Source organism: Paramacrobiotus metropolitanus, unplaced genomic scaffold, assembly GCF_019649055.1.
Source record: "Paramacrobiotus metropolitanus isolate TYO unplaced genomic scaffold, Prichtersi_v1.0 Parri_scaffold0000027, whole genome shotgun sequence".
NCBI classification, from domain to species: domain Eukaryota; kingdom Metazoa; phylum Tardigrada; class Eutardigrada; order Parachela; family Macrobiotidae; genus Paramacrobiotus; species Paramacrobiotus metropolitanus.
In genome coordinates, this window is record NW_026570247.1 from 743,260 (window position 1) to 770,969 (window position 27,710).

The following is a 27,710-nucleotide window of genomic DNA, read 5'->3' on the forward strand; positions in this document are numbered from 1 at the left end:
CGTTGCCGTTTGTGGAATTACCCGAAGTTGCCGTTGGAAAGCATATTAACCGCGATGGTGCTTCAATTATGACAGCATTTGGCGTTGAAGGATATACCGACGAAGAAATTAACCAGTATCATTCACCTACCGTCCGGGACAAAGATAAGGAAATCTATGACCTACGACAGGAATTGGACCAGCTCCGTCAGCGAATGAACCGTATGCACGATTCCGACCGGCGCACTCACTGAGCACCATACCGGAAAACGATCGCAGAATCCCGATCGTCTGCTTGAAAATTAACCTTCGCGTGGCAGATTAAACTTAGGATCCACCACGCCGTACAGTATTAACAACAGCGTTATTCTCTAATTTTTTCATTTTTACTTTCTTGATGAGACACGTATATCTCATCGCTACCGTCCGGGATGTAACGATAGAAAATTGTAGTACTGCCAGTTGGGATTGTTAATTGCTTTTCTACATCAGTTATTGGTTCATTCGTTCCTTGTCTTCCTCATTAAGATCATGTGAATCAGCATCTCACTGTCTTAACGCTTTACCGCTACAATCTCGATGCTCTTGACTTTTACTTTTGCGCACTAGATTCATTCTTGGATTTGCTTCTTGCCAGCTAGCTAACCTTGCTTTTTGCCTTCTTGCCCAGTTTACTTGCTAATAAGAATCTTGCCATAACTGCCATGTCTTGCGTTGTTGTTTGTAAACACTTCCAGATGAATCGTCTCATCTCCCACACAGTAGTTGTGTAATTGCCATCTTCCTTCCGGTCAGCATCTTGCCGACCGTGCCAGCCTTTTGATTATTAGTTAGCCTTAACAGCCGCTACATCGTGGTACGGTGGATAAACCATCCCACTAGAACAGCAGCTTAACCGGCTGCTGTTGCAATACAGTGCAGGCAACTACAGATCCACATTTGTATGTACTCGTTGCTGGCGTAAAATTGCTTCGTTAATACAGTACTCGTCAAATGTTATTAATCTAAAAACCATTAAAATATTATTAATTATTAAGTAAGAAAATTCGTTTATTATCCGCCTAGTGCGGCGATGATTGTACAAACAGTGACTCGGTATCTCTAATGATAATATATTACATTCCCAGTGATGAAACACCGTGTCCTGTGTTTAATTCTCGTAAAAGGGTCATAAACGAGCCTGACGACAAGTAGCCTCAGCGAGCCGTATACTGTACAGTACAATAGCAAGGTTGGTTTAAGGGAAGTGGCCCAGTACATGGTACCAAAATCGTGTACAAGCCCGAAATCTATCACTTTCTGGCACTACCACATCCTTTTTTATCTTGATTTATGACATTCTGTAGCCGGAAGATTTGTATACACTGGTGTAAAAACCGTTTGTGCGCGCAACATCCGGTTCGGGAGTTATAGCAGTTAGAAAATTCCAAAAAGTTAAAATTCATTCCGGTGTACCAAAAGTCTCAATATGGACCGATCCCCTTCAGATTTTGCAAGTAAATGCACATACCCACGAAGAACGTTTTTACACCGGTTCACTGTTCTAGCATGTTTTTCAATTTTTAAAATAAGTTTCAAAAACTTCAAAATTCCTTTTAAATTTGAAAAAAAAATCATGGAATTAGTCTGGATCGGTGTAAAAACGATCTTCATGGGTATATGCATTTCGTGCAAAATCTGAAGGAGATCGGTCCATATTGAGACTTTTCGTACACCGGAATGAATTTTAACTTTTTGGAATTTTCTAACAGCCATAACTCCCGAACCGGATGTTGCGCGCACAAACGGTTTTCACGCCAGTGTTTTCTAATCCTCTGGCTACAGAAGTCAGAATGTCATAAACCAAAACGAAATTGTGTATGGGAGTGCGCGAAAGTGAAAATATTTGAGCAAGTACACGAATTTGGTACAATGTACCGGGCCACTTCCCTTAATGCGGTTTAAGGGATTTGGCCCGGTACATAGCACCAGATTCATGTACATCCACGGGAACTTTCGCTGTCGCGCTCTCCCAAACATTTTTTTGCATTGTTTTATGATATTTTGTAGCCAAAAGAATTGTATACGTAGGTGTGAAATCCGTTTGCGCGCGCAACATTTGGTTGCGGAGTTATTAGGGTAACAAAATTCTAAAAACTTTAAATGCATTCCAGTGTACCAAAAGTCTCATTATGGACCGATGTCCTTCAAATTTTGCACGTAATGCGCATAACCATGAAGATCGTTCTTACACCGATCCACTGTCCTAGCATGTTTTCAAATTTTAAAATGAATTTCAAAAATTTTAAAATTTATTTTAAAATTCGAAAAAAATCGTGGAAGTCTGGATCCGTGTAAGAACGATCTTCATTGCTATGTGCATTTACGTGCAAAATTTGAAAGGGATCGGTCCATAATGAGACTTTTGGTACACCTGAATTCATTTAAATTTTTTGGAATTTTTTAAGAGCCATAACTCCCGAACCGGATGTTGCGCGCGCAAACGGATTTCACACCTACGTACACAATTCTTTTGGCTACAAAATATCGTAAAACAATGCAAAAAAGTGTTTGGGAGAGCGCGACAGCGAAAGTTCCCGTGGATGTACACGAATTTTGTGCTATGTACCGGGCCAAATCCCTTAACGGTAGAGGCAGTTTGTTAAACATACTGAATAAAGACAGTAGGTTTAAGGTCATGTGCATCTGTATTTCGTACAATACTGCGACCGTTACGGCGCCAGCGACCGGTTGCTTGCCTGCGTAGGTGTTTCGTAGCCGCGATGTAGGTGACCCACTCTTTCATCTGACACTCAGTGAACATACAATAACCGGTTACCGGGTGTCGTTTAATTAATATTACCGGTGCAGAGGTGCCATATTGCACAACAAGCATGCCAGTAGAGAATCAGAGATAAAGTGTCGACTTTGTGCCATCAACCGACAAACAAACACGCACCGGCCCGACTCCAGTATAAAACACGGCAGCCACGCATGGGGTATTAACGTGTCTAGCCAAATCAACGGCGCGTCAACAACATAATTCATGTCCTAGAACGTGTGTGTGTTGCACTTCATCCGTATTGTGCTTTACCTTGCACGAGGTTCTTCGGATTTTTACTCCGTGTAAACATAGATTATACGCAACAGGTACCAACGCAATTGCATTCTGCGTTGCGCAGTGTGAACCAGAATCTTTAGACACCGGTGATCTATCTGTGAGTAACAAGTCGGAGACAAGAGTTTGTTTCCTCAGTACAATGGCAAAAACCAATTGCCATATGTCCATGTAATTCGCAGTTGTTTGATCGCGTTTCTTTAGCATACTTCAACGTTTCTCGGGTTTCGGACACTTTTACAATACGGATTTCCGCACCGGCCACCTGAGGCAGGGTGTTTTCTGCGTTGTTCCCCATTAGAAAAACTTGATAATTTTTTATTAATCTCGTTCACAAGCTTGCATACAACAGCTGTCACATAGTTATTTTCTGACAAGTTTTTTCCATGTGCGGATAATACCGTGTCCCTGTTGGCCGGTACGCGAATCCATATAATTATTACGTAAGTGTCCGGAATGCGAAAAACTTTGAAGTATAGTACCACCTGCCAGTAATGCAGCGGTTTTCGTTCTGAACAGTATCGCAACGGACTTTTTCATACTTTCTCGCCACCCGCAACGGAGATGGCCCCTCCCGGTGGGAAGCACATCCTGGTGGTTAACGGCCCCGCCTACGGCCACCTGATGCCCCTCCTCCTCTTATCCCGCAAACTCGCCGCCCACCACCACCACTCCATCACCTTCGCCGTGTCCCGCCACAAAGCCGACCAACTGGCGCAGGCCGAATTCCGCGCCGTCACCCCCGACGAGGGCGTCCGCCTCCTGCCCATCGAGGACCGTCTCCACGAGGACCTCGGGCACGACGACCTGGTCGGCGCCTTCCACACCATGAACCACGTCATCACCCCGGCCGTCGAGGACTTCATGAAGGAAGTCTCCGCCGGCGCCGCTTCCGGAGACTCCTTGATCAAATTATCCAACGGGGAGACCCTCCGGCGTCCGGAGGTCATCATCTTCGACATGTTCCTCACTGGTCCGGTGATGCGGCACCGCCTCCCGGGCGTCCGCTACTACTTCTTCCAGTCGTCGCCCATCAGTCTGGTGCGCTGGTTCCTCCTGTTCACCCCGGACACCCGGGTGGTCAGTCCGGAAGAGCACCAGCATTTCCACGAGTTTCCGCCGGCGCCGGGGCAGCCGTTGGCCGGGCAGATGGCCGGCGCCAAGGAGATGTTCCTGCAGATTTCCCGGCATCTCCCGGAAGTCGACGGGATCATCTGCAACTCCTTCCGAGCGATGGAACGGGAGGAGGTGGGGAAGATGAACCGGGAGCGACCGGATATGGCGCGGGTGCCGGTGTACTGTCTGGGGCCGTTCATCCCCGAGGACACGTCGGAGGCGGACTCCAAGGCGGAGCAGTGGCTGGCGACGAAGGAGGCGCGGTCGGTGGTTTATGTGTCGTTCGGGTCCATCGATTTCATGGTGCCGGCTGCCGAGCAGTTATCGGAGATCGGTAACCTTTAACGCAAATATTATATACGTGTTATTATATTGCATTTTTATTACCTATTATTATATACGTGTTATGTACGTATTTTTTATGTACAGTGGACGCCAAAATTGTCTTACACTTATGTAATCACACAACGCGCGCAACCAAGCACTTTTCTGTACTTAAACAGCTAAATTTTTGACTGGCCATTGGCCTGCTGACATTTACACTTGCACCTTGCGCATTTCCCAACGAAAACCATTGACCAATATATCAAACGAATGAGAAAAAAATTTCAAGAATTTAGATACCAAACAAGTTGTTCTTTATGAGATCTAAGAGATAATCGAGGCATCTAAAGTTTCTCGTAGACATAGCACAGGATTTGCATCCGCGGTTTGGTTTCAGTTTTCACACAGAAATCGTGTGCTTTGTCTACGACAAACTAAAATGGCTCGATTTTCTCTTAGATCCCATAAAGGATGACCCGTTTGGTATCAAAATTCTTGAAATTTTTTTGTCTTTCGTTTGAGATATCGCTTGCTGGTTTTCGTTGGGAAATACGCCAGGAACAAGTGTTCGTATTCTTGCGCGTTTTCAGTTAACTGGTCATGTGGTCCTGGCCATTTAGTTTTATTGGTCATTCGGTCCCGGACCGAATGTAAGAGAATTTTGACTTCCATTGTACACTTCTACATATACATATAAATTTACATATATACGTTTTTATATATGTTGCATACCTTTTTATTCAGATTGTGTACATCGATGATTATTTTTATTTTGCATTTTTATATACTACGTAGTTACTTATCGTTAAAAACCCTTTTTTATATAATGATCTATGGGTAGTAATTTGAACACGAAGGTATCTGCAGTTGCGTACAGCAATTAACTGAAATACGAGTATTTTTGTATTTATTTTGAATACATTAATTTTTTTCATATTCCATGTATAATAATATTGTAAATATATTTTCCGAATGTGCTTTTATTTTTTAAATGCTTTTACCACTGCGTGCAGATATGGATGCTTGCAATAAATTTATTTTTAAAAGGATTTTTATTGTTGTATTATTGCTTACATTAATTGACCAATCCGTTCATTTTCGTTATGCATAGGTTTCGAATTATTGCGAACATATAGGGGGCTAATTGTTTTATGTATTTTCCGTTTTTTTTTAGGAAAAGCGCTGGTGTCCCTGAAAAAGCCGGTTCTGTGGTCGCTGCGCGCCGGCAACGAAGCGCACCTACCCCCGGAAGTAGTTAAGCACCCGGACATGTTGATCCTGCCGTGGGTGCCACAGAAGCGCGTGCTGGCCGCCCCGGCGATGGCGGTCATCCTCAGCCATTCCGGCTGGAACGGGACGCTGGAGGCCCTCAGCCACGGCGTCCCCATCGTCTCCTTCCCCATGCTGGCCGACCAGCTGCTCATTGGGACGGCCATCGAGGAAGCCGGCGTCGGCGTCCGCCTCCGAGGCACCGGCTACAAACCGCAACGCCTACTTCCGGCCGACGAGATCGCCGGCGCGCTGCGGGAGGTCGGGGAGTTCGAGGAGAAAGGGGCGGGGAAGTTCCATCAACGGGCACAGGAAGTCCGGGAGCAGATTAAGGAGGCCATGACGGAGAGCGGGACGTCCAGTGTGGAATTGGCCGAGCTTGTCAAATCGTTTGATAAATGACCGTTTTGATGTTACTAAATTACTTTTAATTTCCTTTGAGCTTATCTTTGAATTTTCATTTATATATTCACCATCCGTTTTATATTTTTTTATTATCATTTTCTTCTAAAATATTTTCTTAATGCTATTTAACGCTTAAGGCGTTAAATACCGTTAACGCCGGGCGAGTTTGTTTGTCCCTGGCAACATAGTCACGTCATCCAGTAATGACGTGAACAAATTATTAGAAGGAACTCAGTTGTGTTCGATCCAGTTTTAACTATTAGTTTCCCAATTTTCGCTAAAAAATGGCTCCGAAACCTCGGTCGGACGCGCCCGTTGCACACAGAAAACGCAGACGGGGGGATTGCTAAGAAGTCAGAGCAACAATCAACAGATTCCATCGATTTAGTTGCCCTTCAGCATACAGTTTCTCAACTGCAAACGCAACTGGCTGCTTTAGCAGTCCAGCAACCCCAACCGCCCGCCCCCACTGGTTCTCCACCTTCACTTACCACTCCACCGCTGATTGACCTTTCCGTTTCGGAGCCTAGTATGTCACTTAAACCACCGTCTAACTTGTGTTTACCCACACTTGATAATCCTACATTAAAGTTACTGTCCGATCGGCATGGCTTCGTCAATTTGCATAAACTTCTACCGATTAACAGAGGAGTCGAATCAGTTTCCGATCAGCCCTCGTATGTGCCTGATAACGACGGCAAATTAATTCCCACTGCTGCTGTGTCTAACCGCCGGAAGATCGACTCCTTTAACTCATGGCTGGATGCCTTTTTACTTTTTGCTCGTTACCGCGTTTATTTTCATCCCGGTCTGGCTCTGGCGCTGTTTGCATACATCGACATTATCCGTGGTTTATCACTATCTCGTCCTCTGTTAATCTGGCTGGAATATGATCGAAGGTTTCGTGATAAGATGAGTAACCGTGACATTTCTGACAACGCGTGGTTCATCGAAGATTCTTCTGTTATTGCCGAGGTCATGCGCACTATCCCATTGAACTCCACGGGTCCTCCTTTACAAAAAGATATCCGATCGCCACCGCCGTCGGTTTCAGCGAAACCACCATATGGCTGCTATCTGTGCCGTAGCCCTGATCACTACGCGAACTGGTGCCCCCAGCGTCGTAACCCGTCTGAAGCATCTACTTCCGCTCAGCGTCCCGCTCCCGTTCCCATCACCCAGCCACGTGACCAGAGCGCTACACAACGTGTGAATCAGCCCTTTCGTCCACCCCGCGTTGCAGTCTGCCGGGACTACAACGCGGGACGATACTCAACCCGTGCCCCGGTCGTCGTCTGCACATCTGCGACGAATGCTTCGACGCTTCCCATACCCGACCTTTCCACTCATCTTCAACCTCGTCTACCAACTAATCCGTTCACTCCTCTTCGGCCCTACAAATTTCTTCGTTACCTACGTGAGTACCCGAATCGTGGCGCTGTGTATCACTTTATTGCAGGTTTGCTGAATGGGTTTTCTATTGGCTACACCGGTCCAAGTTTAGTTCGGTCTACTGCCAATGCGCTCACTGCTCGACAGTATCCAGATATAGTGCGTCGTTACATTGCCAAAGAGATTGAACTGAAGCACACGTTGGGGCCGTTCGCATCCCCGCCTTTTAAATTCTTCGTCAGTTCGTCTCTAGGAGTCAGACCGAAGAAAACTGGAGGAGCACGCTTGATTATGGACCTCTCCCGGCCTTTCGGTAGCTCCGTAAATGACTATATTTGCAAGAAAACGTACACCATGCGATTCTGTTCTGTCGATGACGCAATCCGTATTATTATCAAGCTAGGTGCCGGCGCCATTATGGCCAAAATGGACTTGAAGCACGCCTTCCGCCTCATACCTGTCAGGCCGGAAGATTGGCACCTTCTCGGGTATTGTTTCGATGACCGTTTTATTTTGATGTGGTATTACCTTTTGGTTGCCGCTCTTCGCCCGCCATTTTCGATAGAATGGCATGTTTTTTGGAATGGATAATTCGAAACGTGTGTCATTTTCGGGATGTTCTGCACTATATGGATGATTTCTTCTTCGCCGGTCCATTCGGTTCTATTCTTTGCCAGTTAGCTATTGAGCTTATGACGCTGCTGTGTTTAGATCTAGGAATTCCGTTAGCGCCTGATAAGACGGAAGGACCCTCAACAAAATTGACCTTTCTCGGTGTCGTCCTGGACTCCGTTGATCAAACCATCTCGCTCCCACCCGGAAAACTTCAAGATTTAATCGATGAGTTCACGGTGTTCTCCACCAGACAGTCAGCTTCTAAGCGTGACCTTCTCAGTCTAATCGGCAAGCTCAGTTTTGCTACGAAATGCATTCCAGCCGGTCGGATTTTCTTACGACGGATGATCGATTGTGCCAATTCAGTCCGCCTCTTACATCAGTCGGTTCATTTAAATTCTGAATTTCGAGCTGATTTGGAGTGGTGGATTAAATTTTTGCCACTGTGGAACGGTACTGCTTCTTTTATCGAGCCAGACTGGACAAACGCAGACAATTTTAGCTTGTATACGGATGCGTCTCACACTGGGTGCGGCGGATGTTTCGGTAACAGATGGTTCCAGTTAACTTGGCCTCCTGACCTTATGATTCTGCATCCGCATATCACCTGGTTGGAGATGCTGCCAATTCTTTATGCGTGTAGATTATGGGGCACACACTGGCACAGCAAGCGGTTGACGTTCTTCTGTGACAACCAAGCTGTAGCGGCAGTTTGGAGCAAGTTCTCTTCCAAGCATCCCGGGGTCATGGCATTAATTAGAGCATTACATTTTGAGGCAGCGCGATATAATTTTCATCTACGTATTGTCTATTTACCGGGGAAGAGCAATGCTACAGCAGATGCGTTGTCCCGTGGCAATATCGAGCGGTTTTCGAACTTCTACCGTCTGCAAATCGGCTTCGAGAGGAATTTCCGTTCAATATGGTTGAATTCTTTGACGTTCTTGCCGCTCCTCGCAAGTGCCGTAATCGCCGGATAAAGTATCGTTTTCATTCTTATGTTATCTAGTTGTTCACTGTTATTAACGATGTGCTTTATTGCAGAAAACGCTCGTGTACTTAATGCTCACAATACGCCATTTCGTCCAGTTATCCAAACTTTGTTGCAAGCGCATCTATCATCCGCCAGTCAGAAAGTGTATCGGGTTGCACTGCGCACATTTAATTCTTTTGTAACCGTAATGGTTTTCCTTTTGTGCCCACGGATTCTGCAACCATCTTTAATTTTGTTGCCCAGCTCTTTTTGGATAAACTAACCGTAGCCACTGCGCGAGTATATGTTTCGGCCATTATAACCTATAGCACTTTAAGCGGCTATCCGGACCCTGTTCCGGATAAACGCCGCCTGGCGCTACTTTTTCTGGATGGTCCAGAATCCGTGGGTCACCTCGCGTTAAGCGTGCTGGACTGACAGTGACAAATCTGCGTTATTTGTTTCGCTATATACAGTCACTTCCGTATTGCATGTTCGATCGCATCATGTTGCAAGCTGCCACGATGATGGCGTTTTATGGATTTATGCGTGTATCTGAATATTGTGCTACTACTCAATCCCGTTCAGCTCCCCACTGTCTTCGTGGTTCTGATATTTTCTGTGATTCTTATTGTCTCCAAATCACTTTGCGAAGAAGCAAAACATCTCAGCATGCACCTGTTGTGATATCAATTCCTTCCCTGACTGACATCACTTGCCCTGTTACTGCTGTGTCTCGTTATCGAGCGCTTCGGGATTCCTGTTTTGATTCTTCATCTCCATTCTTTTGTTTTTCAGACGGAAATATCTAACTCGTCAACGTGTATCCATTCTGCTTCAAAGTTGCTTCGGTCACACAATGTCAACCCATTCGTTTCGCATTGGTGCAGCTTCAACTGCTGCTAACGCCGGCATCACATTAACGGATGTTCAAAGATGGGGCGTTGGACTAGTGATGTGGTTAATAGATACATTCAGCAGTCTTCTGTATCAAATTCTCATCTGTATACTCGTTTATTATCATGAAATCTTATTACAGCTCTCCCGTGTTCGGTTGTGTTTTGTCGTTTCCGGTTGGGCCGCGGCTTCGCTTTGGGGGTGTTCGGCGCGGCTTGTCTCAACGGAAGTCGGCGACCAGCGGCGCCGTTCAGTTGCGACCGTTCGGACATCGTCGGCTTTCGAGCACTTGCCCCGACATCCTCAAAGCGGCAACTGATTGAACGAGCCCGAAAGCGTTAATGCTATTTAACGCTTAAGGCGTTAAATACCGTTAACGCCGGGCGAGTTTGTTTGTCCCTAGCAACATAGTCACGTCATCCAGTAATGACGTGAACAAATTATTAGAAGGAACTCAGTTGTGTTCGATCCAGTTTTAACTATTAGTTTCCCAATTTTCGCTAAAAAACCGCCCGCCCACCCGGAAATATACTATGTCATCACTTGTCCTGTTGTTGATTCTTCGATCTTCTCCGATCTGCTGTTTATTACCACCAGCGTTGCTCTGTTGTGTTCAAAGATTCAATAAAGGGGTGTTCGGCGCGGCTTGTCTCAACGGAAGTCGGCGACCAGCGGCGCCGTTCAGTTGCGACCGTTCGGACATCGTCGGCTTTCGAGCACTTGCCCCGACATCCTCAAAGCGGCAACTGATTGAACGAGCCCGAAAGCGTTAATTCTAGATTTTGTGCAGTTTTATAACAACCGATCATTTAAGATTGTCATAAAAATAATTCGGAGTTTTTAGAATACTTTTTTAATAATTTTTAAAATATTCTAAGTTGTTTTTTAATAATTAAGACCTTTCAGAAAATTCTTTTAAAAGTATTAAAAATTCGTTTCATCGGGTGATCCTTTTTTCGATTATTCCTTTTTTTATAACAAACATTCCTTTTATTAAAATACGGATTTTTTAATGTTCAGATTAAATAATCCGGAATTTTTGGAATATTCTAGGCTATTTTTAAAAAGACAAAAAAATTATTTCACCGGGCGATTCTTGTTTTCGATTATTCCTTTTTTATGAGAAAAATATTCCTTTTAATGGATATTAATTTTTTAAATCCAGATGGTTATTAAATGCTATCATGGTGAATCAAAAAATGTATGAATTCGGCAGTAATTTATTTTCGAGAATAACCTTATTGCTTCCGGGGATAAACTAATAAAATCGGCATTGACCCGCAATGTTTCGTCAGTGCCATTGAAGCGCGTAAAATTAAATACTTATTATAATCGTATCCAGCATAAATTCGTTAAAAAAAACGGCTATATCACAACAACTGCAGGAGACAACAGAATCCCAACCAAAAATCGGCTCGAACAAAAAAAGACGATTATTGGAATGCCATGCAGTATAGAATCAACCAATTAAATTTTAACCCAGCAAAAAAATTAGCAGCATTAAAATTTCACGAGCAATCGGCGTATTTCAACGACCAGGCCTTCATGTCGTCGATGGAGCTGGGCGGCACGGAGGGACGGATGCGCCGCGTGGCGTCGATGAAATCGTCCAACGTGATCGGGCGAATCTAACAAAAAAAGATGACAAATGATCCGCTCATTTAAAAAATACCGATGAATTAAAAAAAATGCGTAAAAAGAAAAACAGAGAATTTCTTTTTTATTGTCTTCATTTATTTTCAACACCCGATCAATTACATTTTAACTGCCAAGTTAATTTCCTATTAATTATTATTAACAATAAATTAATAAAATAATAATTAATAAAATAATTAAAAAAATATCGAACAATTACAGAAAATATGCGTAAAAAGAAAAACAGAGAATTTCTCTTTCACTGTCTTCATTCATTTTCAACCCTATTAATCACATTTTAACCGCCAATTTAATTTCCTATTAATTATTATTAACAATAAATTAATGAAATAATAACTGGAAAATGCATTTAAAAAATACCGATCAATTACAGAAAAAATGCGTAAAAAGAAAAACAGCCAATTTCTCCTGCACCGTCTTCATTTATTATCAACACCTTTATCAATCACCTTTAACGGCTCATTTAATTGTCCCATAATTATTATTGAGAATAATTTAATAATTGAAAGAAATCAATAATCGGAAATCCGTGATCCCGAATGCGTAACAAAAATTCATGGCGAATTTCTTATTTATTTTCATCTGCCTTTTTTTTTTTAAAAATATTTTTTTTAATCCAGTATATCTGTTGACAATAAGCAGCTAATAATCATCTCAGCATTTCTCAGTAAATAGAAAACTTATTAATAAGCGGAGGAACAATATAAAATCGCCATAAACAGCTCAAACGGTTGATAAAATTTATGGCGTGAGTGATTCCAAGAAGATAATGAAACTGGCCAGCTGTTGCATACCTCTTTGGGCTTGAGATTGGGGACGCGGGCGGGGTCCACCTCGCGGATGGGGCCCATGGCGGCGTCCTTGGCCAGGGCGGCCAGATCGCTGCCCGAGTAGCCCTCCGTCATGTCGGCGATCTCCTCGAAGTCCTCCTCACGCAACGCGGCCGGGTGGTCGCCCACCAGCTTCTTAATCATCCCCATGCGTGCCTCCTCATCCGGCAGCGGGATCATGATGCGCTTGGGGAACCGCCTACCACCCACATCCAACCAATCTCGTTCAAAAAAATTTATTACGCTTTACAAAATTAACAGTAATTTTTCCAATTATAAAATGCAACCAAAAATTACGTATACATTACACCATTTATTTAGAAAAAACAATATAGTTAATCGGTATTAAGAATTGCCGATATTAGTATTAATAAATGGAAAAAATAATTTGTTTAGTTAGGAATTTATTTATTCAGTAAATCACTAATTTACTAAATGTTATGTTCTTATCTAATTCTGAATTATGTAACAAAAAGCGAATTACTGAAGAGTCTAAGAATTAATTACCATGGAACCAAGAATTAAAATGAATAAATTAGACGAATAAATGTAATTATTTTGTGGATAAAGCAGCAATTTAATCACGAATAAATCACACAAAATTCCATGTCGTCGTTAAATACAACTGTCGCAACGTTGCAATGATGCAGACGTACCTAAGCGCGGCCAAGTCGAGTTCCTGGGGGAGATTGGTGGCGCCCATGACCAGGATGCGGTCCTCACTGGTGGTGCCCACGCCGTCGAACTGCACCAGAAACTCGGTCTTGAGCCGGCGCACGGCGTCGTGCTCCGAGTCCTTGCGGGCCGACAGGATGGAGTCGATCTCGTCGATGAAGATGATGCTGGGCTGCAGTTCGCGCGCGCACCCGAACAACGCCCGCACCAGCTTCTCACTGTCCCCCACCTGCAGCCACACAACAATGAATTGCACACGGCGAAATACGAGTATAAAAAAATTGTTATTAATTTAATAACTGAGATAGAAAACATTCTTCGCAAATAAACGATCAAAAAATGCCTCAGCAGTCACCACACATAAAAGAATACAACAAAAATATATAAAAAAATATCACCGAAGAAACGTAAAACAAATAATTATAAACAGGTCTACAACGCAATGATATAAATAAATGGTAAAAAAAAGGGCACATAAATCAAAATACTGTAACGCATTCAATTACGATACGAATAAAATTAATGGAGAATAAATACAATATTAATCGTAGTAATATAAAAAAAATTAACGAAGCAGAATAACACGGGCAACTGACCCATTTGGACGTCAGGATGGAGGCGCTGATGTTGAAGAAGGTCTGCTTGGACTCGGTGGCCACCGCCTTGGCCAGCAGCGTCTTCCCGTTGCCCGGCGGACCAAACAGCAGGATCCCGCGTGCCGGTGCCCGCAATCCGGTAAAAACCTGTTCAAAAGCGTGCAAATAAATCAGCGCCGATCACCGGATCGTCCGAAGAAGGCAACAGAGAATATATGTTTAATTATCAGTATATTTTTTAATTTTATAATAATCAATAATCATTTTTGCACGACGAATAAAAATTTATTTATTCTAAAGGGATAAAAATATTCATAGAAGTGGTCATTAATTATACTACATAACCAGTATTTACTAATTATCAATCAGAAAAAAACACTAATAATTATTCAATTTCTATAAATAATTCAACAAACAAATAGTATTTATTAATTATAAATTAGTAAGAAATTCCAATAAATATTTAATTTTTATAAATAAATATGTAAAACAACTGCGGACCTCCGGACGCAGCGCCGGCCATACGACGTTCTCCTGCAGGGCCTGTTTGGCGCCCTCCTGCCCGGCCACGGCGTCCCAGGTGATCCCGGGGGAGTTGTCGATGACCTGGTCGAGGATGAGCTGCGCCATGGCCGAGTCGACGTTCTTGAGGGCGCCGAGATGCTTGCGCTGGCTGCGCGGCGTCACGGGCGGCCCCGGCGAGGCGGGGTCCTCGCGGGAGGTGGGGCGGGGCGCGCGGGCGGTGGTGGTGGAGGTCGGCAGTGGGCGGCGGGCGTTGGCGCCCCCGCGCCCGCCCGAGGGACTGCGGGAGGTCTTGGCGCCGGTGCTCTTCGGTATCACCTATCACATTCGGAATAAATTAAATTCAATTATCGGAAATAATTTTATATAATCAAATAATCGCTATTTTTTAACAGAATAACTCAATAAACCAGGCAAATAAATCCACCGAATCACTGCACTCATTTTAAAAATATTTAATAAAAAGAAATTCATCGTAGCTGAATTTTTTAAAATAATACCAGTTGCAAAATAAATTAATTGGTTCATAAGAAAATTCAAAAATATTTCATGACAGAAGCAAGTTTATACAACTCAATCGCAATGAATAATCGTGACAAATTCGAAGAAATCAATAATATTAAGTACACAATAAGGAATAAGTTATCGCGATACATTTGCCGACTAATCTATGAAGTATGAGGTAACAAATCAGCGTAACAAATTCATAAAGAAAACTGGAAAACAGGTAATAAATTATCGTATTAAATTTATAAAATAATACCCAAAAATACAAATTATCGTAATAAATTTAGCGAAATCCATCTCGGTATTTTTTCACAAATTATACCCAATTTCAACCCATTTTCAGCACATTGACAATAATTTATCCATCCTTATAGTGAGTTCATACTGATGAGCTTACATTTGAAGTGCGCTGCGGCGTCGGAGAGACGGGAGCGATTTTCGCCGCATTATTGAATTTCTGTCCGGGCATTAACGTCAATCCTTTCACATTGCTGTTGCGGGCTTTCGTAATCGGTCGCTTCGGCTGCTCGGCGGGTTTCTTGGCCGGTGCCAGCATATTCGCCTCCAATTCATCGCCTACAAAAAATTACAAACTGTATCAACGAAATCAGCAAAGAATAAAAAATAAATTATTCTCGAATTATCCCAAGTTTTCCGGTTTTTTCCATTAATTTTTTAAATCGATTTTATTTTTGAAATAAAAATCCCAAGCTTTAAGAAAAATAATAACTAAAACTCTGGGTGTAAAAGATAGCTTTAAATGATGATTAAAGAAGGAACGGCAGAAAATAAGAAAATTATTTAATTTTATTTTTTCAAATTAAAATGAAAAATAATATTGCGTTTCAAATGCCAAACTTACCGAGAATGGTCACACGCTCTTTCGCCATTTCCAAATTCCGCATGATTTTGTTTTTTATCACCTGCACGCGTTCAAAGCGATCCGCTGCAAGAAAATTAAAAATTTCGGATGACGCTGTGAAAATTCAACGCAGAATTCCTAAAGTCAACAAATAAATCAACGAAACGATAACGCTTCGCTGCTATATCGCCGTAGTATCCTGTACCAGCAATGGCCGTTACGCATAGGGGCTACAGAAATATTGTCACACACAGTATATTTATCAGCTGATGTCATCGATTTTCAGATTCTTCCTGTTTTTCGTGAAAGATCTCTGTTTTAACGCATTCTACGCAAGTGAAATCGTTCTGAAAAATTGTTTTACCTTCAGAAACTTTCAGGGCATCGGGAATACTGTCGATGGCCGCGACTCCGCGCTCCAACTCCAGGATAGCTTGAACATACAGCGCCACCGCCGTTTTCTTGTCTTCATCCACTGAAATTCAAACACAAATCCATAAAAATTCCCAAACAGCTTCACCATCGCGCGCAATCTCACCCGAGCTTCCCTCATCCATGGTCAACGCCTTGCACATCAAATCATAGCCAAATTTGTGGAATTTCTGATAGGAATCAATGTCAATCTCCTTGGGTGTCCGCGACGAACCCGACGCGCGATTTTTATCATCGCGATTGAAACTCGGTCCCGACATGATCAATCGGCGACGATTCTCAGAAATCTGCTTCGGGGGTGTGGGGAAAACGTAGGAGAATAAACGGCGCGGGCCGGACCACAAGAGAAACAGGGTCAATGTGGTTAAGATGTCAAAAATGTGGAGGAAGGGGAAAAAGAGAACGTGCGTCAGGTGCAGTGAGGCATGTCTAGGCGCGGGTTTAGCACCGCTGCCAACGCCTGCTGATGGAAGTTTCGGGGTGTGGTTGGAGGAATGGGGAGAACCGGTGCGCTGGGCATGCGGCGGTTGAGGATGCATGATACTCGAAGAAAGAAATTTTGAAACTGAAAATAATTTTTCGACTGATCGGTCGGGTGATTTTTCTGGACGCCGTTGCTAGCCGTTGGGTAGTGGCAGACTGGCAGTTGAGAGATCCATTCCACCACCGTTGGCAATGGAATGGAAAGCTGTGTTCACCCGGACCGCCCGCGGGCAGCATTACATATTATATCTGCTACCTTTCCGTACAAAATGCCCAAACGTACATTGCCCAGACGTCCAGAGTGCCGGAAGTGCAGCGGAAATTCACGAAGACCGGAAATTAGGAAAGTACAGCGGGTTGGGAGACCGTTACATCGTCCAACCGTTGGCGTTTGAAACCACGGGTTCATTCGGACCACGGACGAATAAATTTTTCAAAGAGCTGTCGAGAAAAATCAGCGACTGTACGGGCAACATTTGGTTAGGGGAGTTTTTGCGGCAGAAAATTGGTATCGAGATTCAACGAGGAAATCCATCTACTTGAAGTCGCAGCGCGCATGGGATGTACCGCTCTGCAACATGTCGCTGTCGACACTGCTGGAAGTCTTCCGGGACGATGAAACCAACCGAGCCCGCCTCCTTGCCCAGTCGAAACCGGAAGCAGGTATCTGGCTAAATGCTTTGCCGTCGGCACACATCGGAAATCTCTTAGATGACGATACCCTCAAGATATCGGTCGGACTCAGGCTGGGCGTAGTCATATGTGAAGCACACGCATTTGCCAAATGCCGCAAGCCTGTAGATGTATACGGCCACCATGGACTGTCATGCTCGTTTTCGGCCGGGAGACATGCACGGCACGGTGCTTTGAACAGCATTGTGTGCCGATCATTGGTTTCGGCGGGCATTCCAGCAAAACTAGAACCTCGTGGCACATCCCATACGTCCGAACGTCGCCCAGACGGATGCACGACCTTTGCCTGGAAACGTGGTATGTGTCTGGCATGGGATGTCACCTGCGTCGACACTGTCGCCTCGTCCCATATCAAGTCCACTTCCTCAGCTGCCGGATCCGCCGCGGCCCAAGCCGAAGACAAGAAAGCCAGACTCTATGCGTACCTTGTAGGCAGATACATTTTTGCAGCACTAGCCTTTGAAACCTTCGGGCCCTGGGGAAAATCGGCATCTGCTTTAATAAAGGAAATCGGCAAGCGGCTACAGCAACACACCGGGGAACCTCGCTCACACGAATTCTTACGTCAACGTCTGTCGATCGAATTACAACGAGGCAACGCGGCTTCCGTGCTGGGGACGATGGAAGGAGCGGATAAATTAGAAGAAATTTTGTTATTGTAATTCTCTATTTGTTGCCAATTCATGTATTCTAACTGGCTTGTGCTAATAAAAAATTATAAAATTAAAAAAAAAACGAGGAAATGCAGTTTCTGTTCTCGGTACATTCAGCGACATGGTTGAAAAGGAAGACTTATATTTTGCTTTTAAATTAGCTGAACGTGAATGATGTGAAATTTTGTTATTGTTACTGTGTAATAAGCAATGTAACCATTAAAGTATTCATTTTCAAATGCTTTGTTGGTATAAGTACGTATACACTATACAGAGTACAGTACTCGTTTACTCTGTATCAAGTACTTACTATAGTGTGAGGAGGACGGGTAACCTACCGTTTGACGTCATCACTCTCGCATACACGGGAGGGCGGCTGCCATGGTGACAGATGCGCGTTTTTTACGGTTTTTGTCAGTTTTCTCAGCATATTTCTTTTCTCTTCTATTTCTAGCCCCAGATGTTTGGGTTTCTAAATTCAATATGATGTGTTAAAATATCAGAAAGCTTTAGAGGAGAAAGGAACTGAGAATATCTTTAAAAAGGGACAATAAAATCTGTGGGCCTATGGTAAGCAATAGCACACCAGTGCATTCTGTATGCGACAGTGATGACGTAGTCGACCGTTGCAGAGTCGCTTCCCAGTCCTCTACCTATAGTAAGTTCTTGTCTGTATTTATCTGTAAGAGCTAAAATTATTACGAGTGATATTAATTTTTAATTTATTCTATTCTGCTGCTACTGCTAGCCTGCTACTGCTAGCGTTCTTATGCACACGTTAGTATACCTCTTGCTTTTAGTTTTCTCAGATGTTTTGTTTTCTGCAGTTTAAAATTTTTTCACATTATTATTTATTTATTTGGGATTTTTTCTGTTTCTTCTAATTCATACATTTAAGGCTGTTAATGGTATCCTGTGGTTTAAACTTGTTAAAACTGGTTTTTGCATATTTTATGCCAGTCATCATCGTCATAATAATTTATGGAAATATGACAATAAATAAAGTGTGCTTGAATAAAGTGCAAGTTCTCACTATTCCGATGGCAACCACTTTTCCCACACCGTAGAAAAGCGCTGCTGTAATACCCAAGTGATGCAATTTGCACTTAGCCTTCAAATTTCAAACTACTGCAGCAAAGATTTTGAAAAAATCAATTTTAGTTCATTATATTATTATTAATTTGTTATTCTATGGTATGAATGTCAACTTCGACAAAAAATTCCTTGATATCCCGGGCATTGCTGGGTTAAGGAAAATGAAAAGAGCGCTGTAACTTGCTGAGTGCCAGTATCCGCTTGATCGTTCAGCCGGCTTTCACTTTCACGCTGCAGGCTAGACTGGCTAACCATGCTTGCTGTGAAAGTGCGAATAAATTATCAGATGCGTTCATTGCGTTGGCGAACAGGCAAATTATGCCGTATGTAATCACACGATGTCATAAAACGTCTACGAGCCTGTATACGCGTATGTTTAAAATTAATATTATGTAAATAGACAGCCCAGGCGTGTTTTGGGCCTTTGGTACTGGGGTCTTTATTACAGCAATGGCAAAATAAAATTAATGAATTTACGAGTATGCAATGTTTCCTGCTTTTATCTGACTACACCGCCTACACGTTTAACTGACATCAGCTTTTTTCTGCCTATACGTGTCTATGACATCTTAGTACATCCCAGTTTCCCGGGATTAATTGCAGTACCTACACTGTAAGTGCGTAGAAAGCGCAATGCAGGGAACGATCGATCGTCGATACTTTCTAGATTCCTCAAGAACCGCGTAACAATGTTACTCGGTTCTTGAGGAACCTAGGAAGTATCGACGATCTAAGTATGATTTGAAATCACAAACTGACAGTTGAAGCAAACGTTGAGCACAAGTCGTCCTAAGCCGATTATGCTGAGCTGCTCCGAATATCGGCATTTGGGTTACTTAACAGAATCCACATTATCCATTTTTATTTCTAAACAGATCAGCATGGAAGGTGCGCCTTTGGTAATGCCACAGTTTCAGCGGCTTTTGGCGACAGCCAACCAGATAAATTACCAGAACACAGTGGTGGTCCACAACGACGACGACAGTTGGTGGCTGGGCTACATACAAAATATCCAAGGGGACCACGCCTTCATCCACTTTGACGCCAAAAAGGCCGCTCCCCGTTGGTTGCACATGGGACGCGTCTGGGCGTTGCCTTTCTACTGGAACATCCACCTAATTGCACCGAATCCGCCCGAAATGCCTGTCTACGCGGCACTGCGAGACGAAAACGACGGGCCGTTCCGCTTCCGACCGGTAACAAGACTGGGCATACTGTATGGATGTGATAAGTGTCAAATGTTCTACGTCAAAACCGATACTGCCGGCACGAACGACCAACAAAACAGAGCTCTTTGGCAACTTGTGCAGAACTGCCAGATTACCGAACAACTGCCGCCCGCTGATTCCCCGCTACTTCATCAATCCGGTGGCAGTCTGCGGTGCAGCAGGTACATGGTGCCGTTTCCCGCGACCCAGACGCTTTTTCGTGACGCCTCCGACAAAGTTCGAATCGTCAAGCATTTCGTGGATACATGTAAAGGGAACAAGGACTACGTGTGGAACGGCGGTCGCTTTTGTCTGCGAACTGAACGGGATGGATGCACGTTTGTTGTCCTCAGTCGTGAAATGGACGCCGAGATGTCACAGAACATGGTGGCGACGTTAACACAAGTGCTGGAGACACATTTAGCCAACCGGGCTCTTCTGCCAGCGATTAGTATGCGAAATCAATGCATGTTTGAACGTTGTCTGGAAGAAACAGGTACAGTGCGTACTGGTGCATCTGCCTGCTGGTATTAACACTTGCACTTCGAGCACTGAACAACGAAAACCATCAACCGATATCTCAAACAGAAGAGAAAAAAAATTTCATGAATGTCGATACCAAACCGGTCATCCTGTATGAGATCTAAGAGAAAATCGAAGCACCTAATTTTCTCGTAGACAGTAGACACAGCATGGGATTGTGTTTTATTTCACCTGTGGTACAACGTAATTTTATAATAATTGAAAACATCAGTCTTCTTTTACTACATCAAAATTTCACAACATGGGATTTGAATCCACGGTTTGGTTTCAGTTTTCACATACAGATCGTATGCTTTGTCTACAACAAACAAACTAAAATGGCTAGATTTTCTCTGACATATCATGAAGGTCGACCTGTATGGCATCAAAATTCCAGAATTTGTATTCTCTTTCGTTTGTAATATCGGTTAATGGTTTTCGTTGGGAAATGCGCAAGGCACAAGTGTTCAAATTCTTAAGCGTTTCCTGTTACTGGTTATTTGGCCTTGACCATTTATTTTGATTGGCCGTTCGGTCGCGGACCGTCTGTAAGAAGTTGCTGGAGTCCATTGTATCTACAGCAGCATTTTCTCCTGTTACCGGTACATACCCCGGTTAAACCTGTTAGAATTTTAGACCGTTCGCTTTTTTTTAAGAACACACTTCTGAAGCAATTTTGGGAGGGTCTTCGCCCTCAAAACATTCGTCACTGCAGTCAATCATTAGTAAGGTTTACTGCATTAAAATGCAGGTACAACATGTCCGCTACAGATTGCAGTTCACCGAAATGTTATTTACGTCCCGGGCATCGCAGTCAGATGTCCGTTGCAGACCTGGGCAGTTTTAACTTAACTCTATAACTTAACGCGAGTTATTTGCAAGTTATCGGGTTTAACGTAACTCTGAAGCGTAACTCGCTACCCAAAATCTTAAATGTAACGCAACTCGCCTAAAATTTGAAGATATTAATTTTCTATGGTAGCGTATGTAACTCGCGGTATAACACTAAACTCGGTTTCACTTGCATGACACAACAAATTGTTTCTAGTTAACGTGTTGAAAGCGCTAAAAATTACGTTGCCGCTAGTTGTCTTCAAGGACCATATTACGAGTATGACAGATCCTCAGATTCACTGCTTGGACGAGGAGGATATGCGGCATCCTGCAGTAGAAGTTATAAGATTCCATCATTATCTGCAGAACTGCGATTTTATCCTGCTCGATAACTGGAAAGTGGACCATCTTTTTGGCAGAACGATGTTCTTTGCTTTTAGCTACCCGTGGCCCGTCCAGCACATTTATGCCACCCCAAGAGCAGGCATTTATACGCAAGATCACGGCGGAATCGCATGAGCTGCCCATCGACAAAATACACATCACCGTTCCGCGGATGCTACTGCGCTGCGACGAAAGCGAAATGCACATGGCCAGCCGCGTCATGTACGGCTTAAACAAGAACTTCCCGTCGGTCCCTGCGGACATGCTAGCAAAGGTCACGGTGGTGTATGCTCGCTGGATGCGCACGTTAAGCTATCCAGAGGATTGGCAGCCCATTCGCAACTTCCTCTTGGTGTGAGTACAAATTAAATTTTGGTTGTGGTGCACAGTCATGAAGCATGCCGCGCTGTGCGATATCTGATTTGTCATTTGGCAGGCGCTAGGGATATGTTCCCTGTCGTTAGCAGTCCCGACACTTATTTCCGTACATACAGAGCAGTGTCTGTACCGGCTCAATGTCAGTTAATAGGTGCGTTGGAATCCAGTTACTGAAAGTACGTATTCGGCATACTTCGCTTTTCTCATATTCCGGTCACTTTGATTGTATAGTTTCATATTTCGGTCACCGGTCACTGGTGCGATCGCACATGCGACGCACTACATAAACAGCTGCTGCTCGCACTGCCACCCGCCAAATGTGCAGTTCGCTAAGCAAGCCCACCCAACCCTCACACGTTTCAAGGGTCCATTAAATTTCTTTTGTAGAAGGTTATAGACTTAAAAGAGCGGTGTTTTGCATCTCACCCGGTTTAGAGTTTCTGTTGTTTGTTTTGTTTTTCACAAAAATTTATTGATGTTTACGTTCAAATTTAATAAGAGGCGTTTTTATAAAAACTGATGATCTCTGTGAATTTCGTTTTGTCAGGAAATTTAACTACCTGGTGACCGAAATATAGAACCATACACTCAAAGTGACCGGAACACGAGAAAAAGCAAGCAAAATACGCTACGTACGGGCAGGGCAGTATCAGAATTAGCGAAGAAACAAGACGATCGACAGAACTCGGGTTGAAGGCGTAGGCGCTGTTGCACTGTATGCCGCCGATACAAAAATCAATGCATTACCTACCAGTCAATCTCTAGCAGGTGATCACAATCTCTCATAGTATTTCTAGGGCATAATTCATAATTTCAGGATGGCTTTACCGGCGTGTCCGCTGCGTTTATGAACTTATGTGTAGGTCCCGATGAACAAAAGGACACTTTTCTAGTATTACTTCATGCATGCAATCGAAACCGTTTGCGCTACTGTGGGATACATGTGCTGTGATTTTTGGTTGGTTTATATAACTGAACGGTAACTGGATTTCGCGTGTCTCCGGTTGTGACGGCTTTATCATCCGCAGGTTCAGCCCGTTCGAGCCCGACGGCCAGCCAAAATTGTGGGCTGATGTCGATCTGCGTCTGGTGGATGTCCGCACATTAAGCCGCTTGGCCATCTACGGGATCGACGCGGTCTTTGAAGTAGGATAACTGCAGTGTGGCCATCTCTCGCCTCCTACGGAATAAACATCATGCAGAGCAGGATCTGAAGATGGCATAGTGCAGGAATCAAAACCATAATTATATAGAAGTATTCGAAGAGTATGTTCTTACCGGCACTTAGCAGTAGACCGCTTTGTTACAGATATTCTTGTTTGTCCGCTTGTGGAGCTTCGATGGTTATCTGACCTTTCTGTGTTTACGCAGTTTTACTACGTACCAAGACCATGTCCACCAAGGCTTTCAGGGACTGAAATAGTTGAAAATCAATGATGGACGCCCCTAGAGGCATACCCAGGGGATGCAAATTTTTGGCCAAATTTTATTGTTCAATAAATATCATTCTGTATAAGGTAGAGCACGTATGGTTAGTTATCTGCAGTTTCGGGACATCCGAACAGCAAAAAAGTGGTTTAACAACTCATATTGAAAAATTATTGCACGATGGTTAAGTTGATAAAAGGATTCGTCGCGTCCAATTTCAATTCTCGCTACTTCTCAAAAACGCCATTATAATAGTCCGGCTTGGATGATGGAGCCGACTCTCGAGGGCGACGGTCTTTTTCGGTCAGCCATAAGCGCACTGCTGGTCTCACATTGTATCCCGCAACAACCGGCATATTGAAAGTCACGTACAGATACCTGCGGAGTGTATCGTCCGACATCCTCGAACGCATACTGTCTTTCAGCATATTGTACTTGGAAATGAGTCGCTCTACATCACACGAATGCGGTGTTGCGGCTAAGAACCGTGCCAACGCTGTCATAACGTTTTTCCACTCAGGATGCGATATCGCCAGCTGTAAAATAAATTAAAAAATGTGTATCTTTATTAATTTTTAATAATATAAGCAATGTGTATATATACAGTAAGAGCTTCTCGAGGCTGTGTTCCTGGAAACTGGTGAGCTATCTCTTGATATTCCTGAGCAAAATCTTCCAACGATAGTTCTGGTATCAGAAGGAATGTGCCGCCTTAAGCGCCTGGCCAGAATTCTCCTTTGAAAAATTGGTTAATGGCTTCACAGCATTCACAATACCAGAGTCGATCGACATTCTCTCTTCCACGAAATTAATTAAACTTTGTACAATTTCCGTTCGCACAGCTTGGAAACTTCGGCTGTCAGAAACATACAGGTTGGCGTTTCTACCCCGTCGAATTTTTTGCGTAAAGGTGAATCCCCGCCACTCCCATCCTAATTCGTTGTCCACTTCTACTTCCTTTAATTCGTTGCAAAAGGATTCTTCTCTACCGCCCACGCTGCCGGTTTCGTTGTTCAACAGCAACTGCAACTTCTCTTTGAGGCTAGCAACTTGCACGGTAATGTCAGTTAAAATGAGATTATTCGACTGCAGATTCATTTGAAATCGTTGGAAGATATACAAGGAGTCTCGCAGCAGACAACACGTTCGAACAAAGTCTTTGTCCGTCCAGACCGCCAGCATGCCTTTTCGTTTTGCTGAGTCTTCGAGATTTGATTGTGAAAAATATGCGAGCAGTGCTTCCAAAGAGTGTAAAATGGACTCCAGCAAATTATACGTATGCTCAGCAAAACGCACTTCAAACGTTTCCGGAAAATTCTGAAATTGTAATTGCAATGCGTCACTTACGTTGCTGTGCATAATTAACATTTGAATACAGTATAACAATAGTACGAAGTATTTTAAAATTTAGGATCAAGTAGTTTAGTACCGATACAGTTCTTACTTTTAATCCTAAGTTCTTCGCCTTAGCCAAACTCTTTAATTCGCCACTACGGAGCCCCGAATGATGGAAGAAGCTGGCTAAATCGGTGCACAGCTGGAGAATTGACTTGACTTCCGGAACTGATTTGGCAACAGATTTAAAGGCCAAATTAGCCCGATGAGCAGCGCACCAAATGGTCAGCAAAGGCAGATCGCGTGTATTCGCTGTTTTTGACCTTTCGTTACGAAGAAGACCCCACAAGCCGCCCTTTTCGCCGGTATTCATGCTTTCTCCATCAGTTACCAGAGACGTCATTATGGCTGATAGAACGTCCCACGAAATCACTGGCGAGCATGCGCTTTTGATGGCTTCAAAGTAGCCTGTGCAACAAGTGAAAAAACTCTGATTCCCATGTGTGTGCACTTCCGGCTACTATACGGTATATCCTGAATGAATTCCAGCCACTATATTATCATATTAATGTTGATACATACAGTATACAAGCACGCACGTACCTTTTGCTTTGCGCTCTTTTGGCTGATCGTATCCTAGGAAAATTAACTCAGAATTTCCGGAAGACGTAATGATTTTCAACATTACGAATTTATTGTCTGACTGAGTTTTGTCAACGCTTCCATCTACGCGCATCGACACTGCCAAAGACTGGTGCAGCTTCTCTTGAAGTTGTGGCAAGTCAGCTTTTACAATAATTTCCAATAAATACTGATGTTCCTTAGGGTTAACATACTGCAGTGGTTTGTCGGGCGCGTATGGAACAAATGGCTTGTCCAGTTCAAGTGAACTTCCAACAATCTGTGCAACTTTACGAGAAGGCCAAGAATGGGCGGATAATGTACCTCGTTTCGCATCATTGTAAACATCCATCATATGGCCTGCAACTCTTTCTGCCGCTTCCTTCATTTTCGCACTTACGAAAATTCCAATTGGGCCTTCAGCCAAACGTTGCGATGACGGAAGCAACGAGATCTGGTACGCTTTAATACATTCGCGATGGTATTCGGTCTGGAGGTGGAGATCAACGATGGACTGAGTGAACTTCTCGCCAGCCTCCGTGCATATTCCGGGAATTTTACCGTTATACACATTTTTACCTTTCTTCACAATCGTTGGAAATCGGTAACAATATTTACAACGGGTCATTCTCCTGCCCACTGCCCCAACCTTCTCAAAATCTTCATGCAAATCTGTTTTCGCCTTTTTAAGCGGGGGCCCTTTAGAGGCCATTATAAGCAGAAATCGCGCCGGTCAATTTTTAAATCATCATATACAGATAAATTTACTGGTAAACATGGTAGGAAAAACGCACTACCTGTATTTCATGCAGGACTGACGAAAACGGAGTTGTGTTAATTTGTAGGTTAAACGATTTTTAATAAAACCCGGAATATTCTCCGAACTAACAGTCCCATATTTTGTCCGCTGTGTGCTTTTCAGTAACACATAAGGAACAGGCGCGGATACTAACACACTGCCGTCTGCCTTCTTTATAACTTAAGATAGCTGACAGGCGGCAGACAACACGGAACACGGATGCAGTTAGGCGCTTAATCACATCGTGAGGTCTGATCGGCAGTAGTTATTTAGTTGCCGGCTTTACATTTTTATCAATAAATAAATCATTATATAAAAATTTTTTTGCCTGACAGACCCCCCTTAATGTTTCTCATTTTTTTTGAATTTTACAAAGATGGACACTGTTTTGATCAATAATGGACAAAACTTTTTCAATGATGGACACAGTGTCCATTAATGGACGCTATTTCAGTCTTTGAAGGCTTTGGCAGCCGTAAGTTTAAAATGTCGTTTTTGGACGGCAGGGGATAAAAGGTGGCAGTGGCACCTGCCACTGGCAATTGCCACTGGCAGTGGCAGCTCACTGGCAAGCGATGAAACATGGCAGTTGCCACAAACACGAAATTCCAATAAACTGATTCGGGACACCGATTTAGACATTACTGTAACTTAAACCGTGTCATCTCATGGCCAGAAAAGGTTCAAAAATTGCTTGGCTATATTGCCGAACCCAAGTCGTGTATAACCGACCAGTAGACTTCCGCGCGGAATAAATCACGGATTTTTAATGAATGAAACCAACTCAAAGTCATTGGTAACTGTAATTTACAAATATAGGGAGGTTATACCGGGTGGCCCAGCAAAATGGCGGCCTCGGTTTTTTGTTGCTGTTCGTGAACCGGTTGTCGTACATCAATGGTTTTGTATTCATTAAATTACAAATTTTGTTAGCTAGTAAACGTACAAAAACGTTTTAGGAAAAGTTGGGACACGCTCGCAAAAAGCTGCGCCAACTGAAATCGTGGAGAAGCGTACTGTGACCCAGCTTTTGAACTCTAAAATTTTGTGTCATTTATTATCCATATGAACTATTTTAATTTTTTTAACTGTTTCATGTAGAAAATGACGTACTCTATCAGCATACAAAA

General features: G+C 43.4%; 3 protein-coding genes across 6 annotated transcripts; 2 read left to right on the forward strand and 1 right to left on the reverse strand.

Annotated features, from left to right (window-relative positions):
* The first annotated feature begins 2,975 nt into the window (after window positions 1–2,975).
* Window positions 2,976–7,226, forward strand: LOC129587984 (uncharacterized). Of its 3 annotated transcripts, none has more exons than XM_055481972.1 (3): window positions 2,976–3,176; window positions 3,596–4,526; window positions 5,691–7,226. In XM_055481972.1, the coding sequence occupies exons 2-3, from the start codon at window positions 3,641–3,643 to the stop codon at window positions 6,185–6,187; spliced, it is 1,383 nt and encodes a 460-aa protein (XP_055337947.1). In that variant the 5' UTR covers window positions 2,976–3,176; window positions 3,596–3,640; the 3' UTR covers window positions 6,188–7,226. The 3 variants fall into 3 exon arrangements, with proteins under 3 accessions (XP_055337947.1, XP_055337948.1, XP_055337949.1); XM_055481973.1 differs by having other exon boundaries at window positions 2,979–3,108; XM_055481974.1 differs by lacking the exon at window positions 2,976–3,176 and adding an exon at window positions 3,189–3,519.
* Window positions 7,227–11,275: 4,049 nt separating this feature from the next.
* On the reverse strand, window positions 11,276–16,732 carry LOC129587913 (spastin-like). The gene is made up of 9 exons (XM_055481869.1): window positions 16,254–16,732; window positions 16,080–16,190; window positions 15,716–15,799; window positions 15,251–15,429; window positions 14,326–14,664; window positions 13,825–13,971; window positions 13,210–13,457; window positions 12,518–12,752; window positions 11,276–11,695 (listed from the first exon to the last, which is right to left on the reverse strand). The coding sequence occupies exons 1-9, from the start codon at window positions 16,684–16,686 to the stop codon at window positions 11,576–11,578; spliced, it is 1,896 nt and encodes a 631-aa protein (XP_055337844.1). The 5' UTR covers window positions 16,687–16,732; the 3' UTR covers window positions 11,276–11,575.
* Window positions 16,733–19,411: 2,679 nt separating this feature from the next.
* LOC129587976 (uncharacterized) lies at window positions 19,412–23,799 on the forward strand. Of its 2 annotated transcripts, none has more exons than XM_055481961.1 (4): window positions 19,412–19,684; window positions 19,947–20,775; window positions 22,076–22,373; window positions 23,426–23,799. In XM_055481961.1, the coding sequence occupies exons 2-4, from the start codon at window positions 19,953–19,955 to the stop codon at window positions 23,550–23,552; spliced, it is 1,248 nt and encodes a 415-aa protein (XP_055337936.1). In that variant the 5' UTR covers window positions 19,412–19,684; window positions 19,947–19,952; the 3' UTR covers window positions 23,553–23,799. The 2 variants fall into 2 exon arrangements, with proteins under 2 accessions (XP_055337936.1, XP_055337937.1); XM_055481962.1 differs by having other exon boundaries at window positions 22,456–23,559.
* The last annotated feature ends 3,911 nt before the right edge of the window (window positions 23,800–27,710 follow it).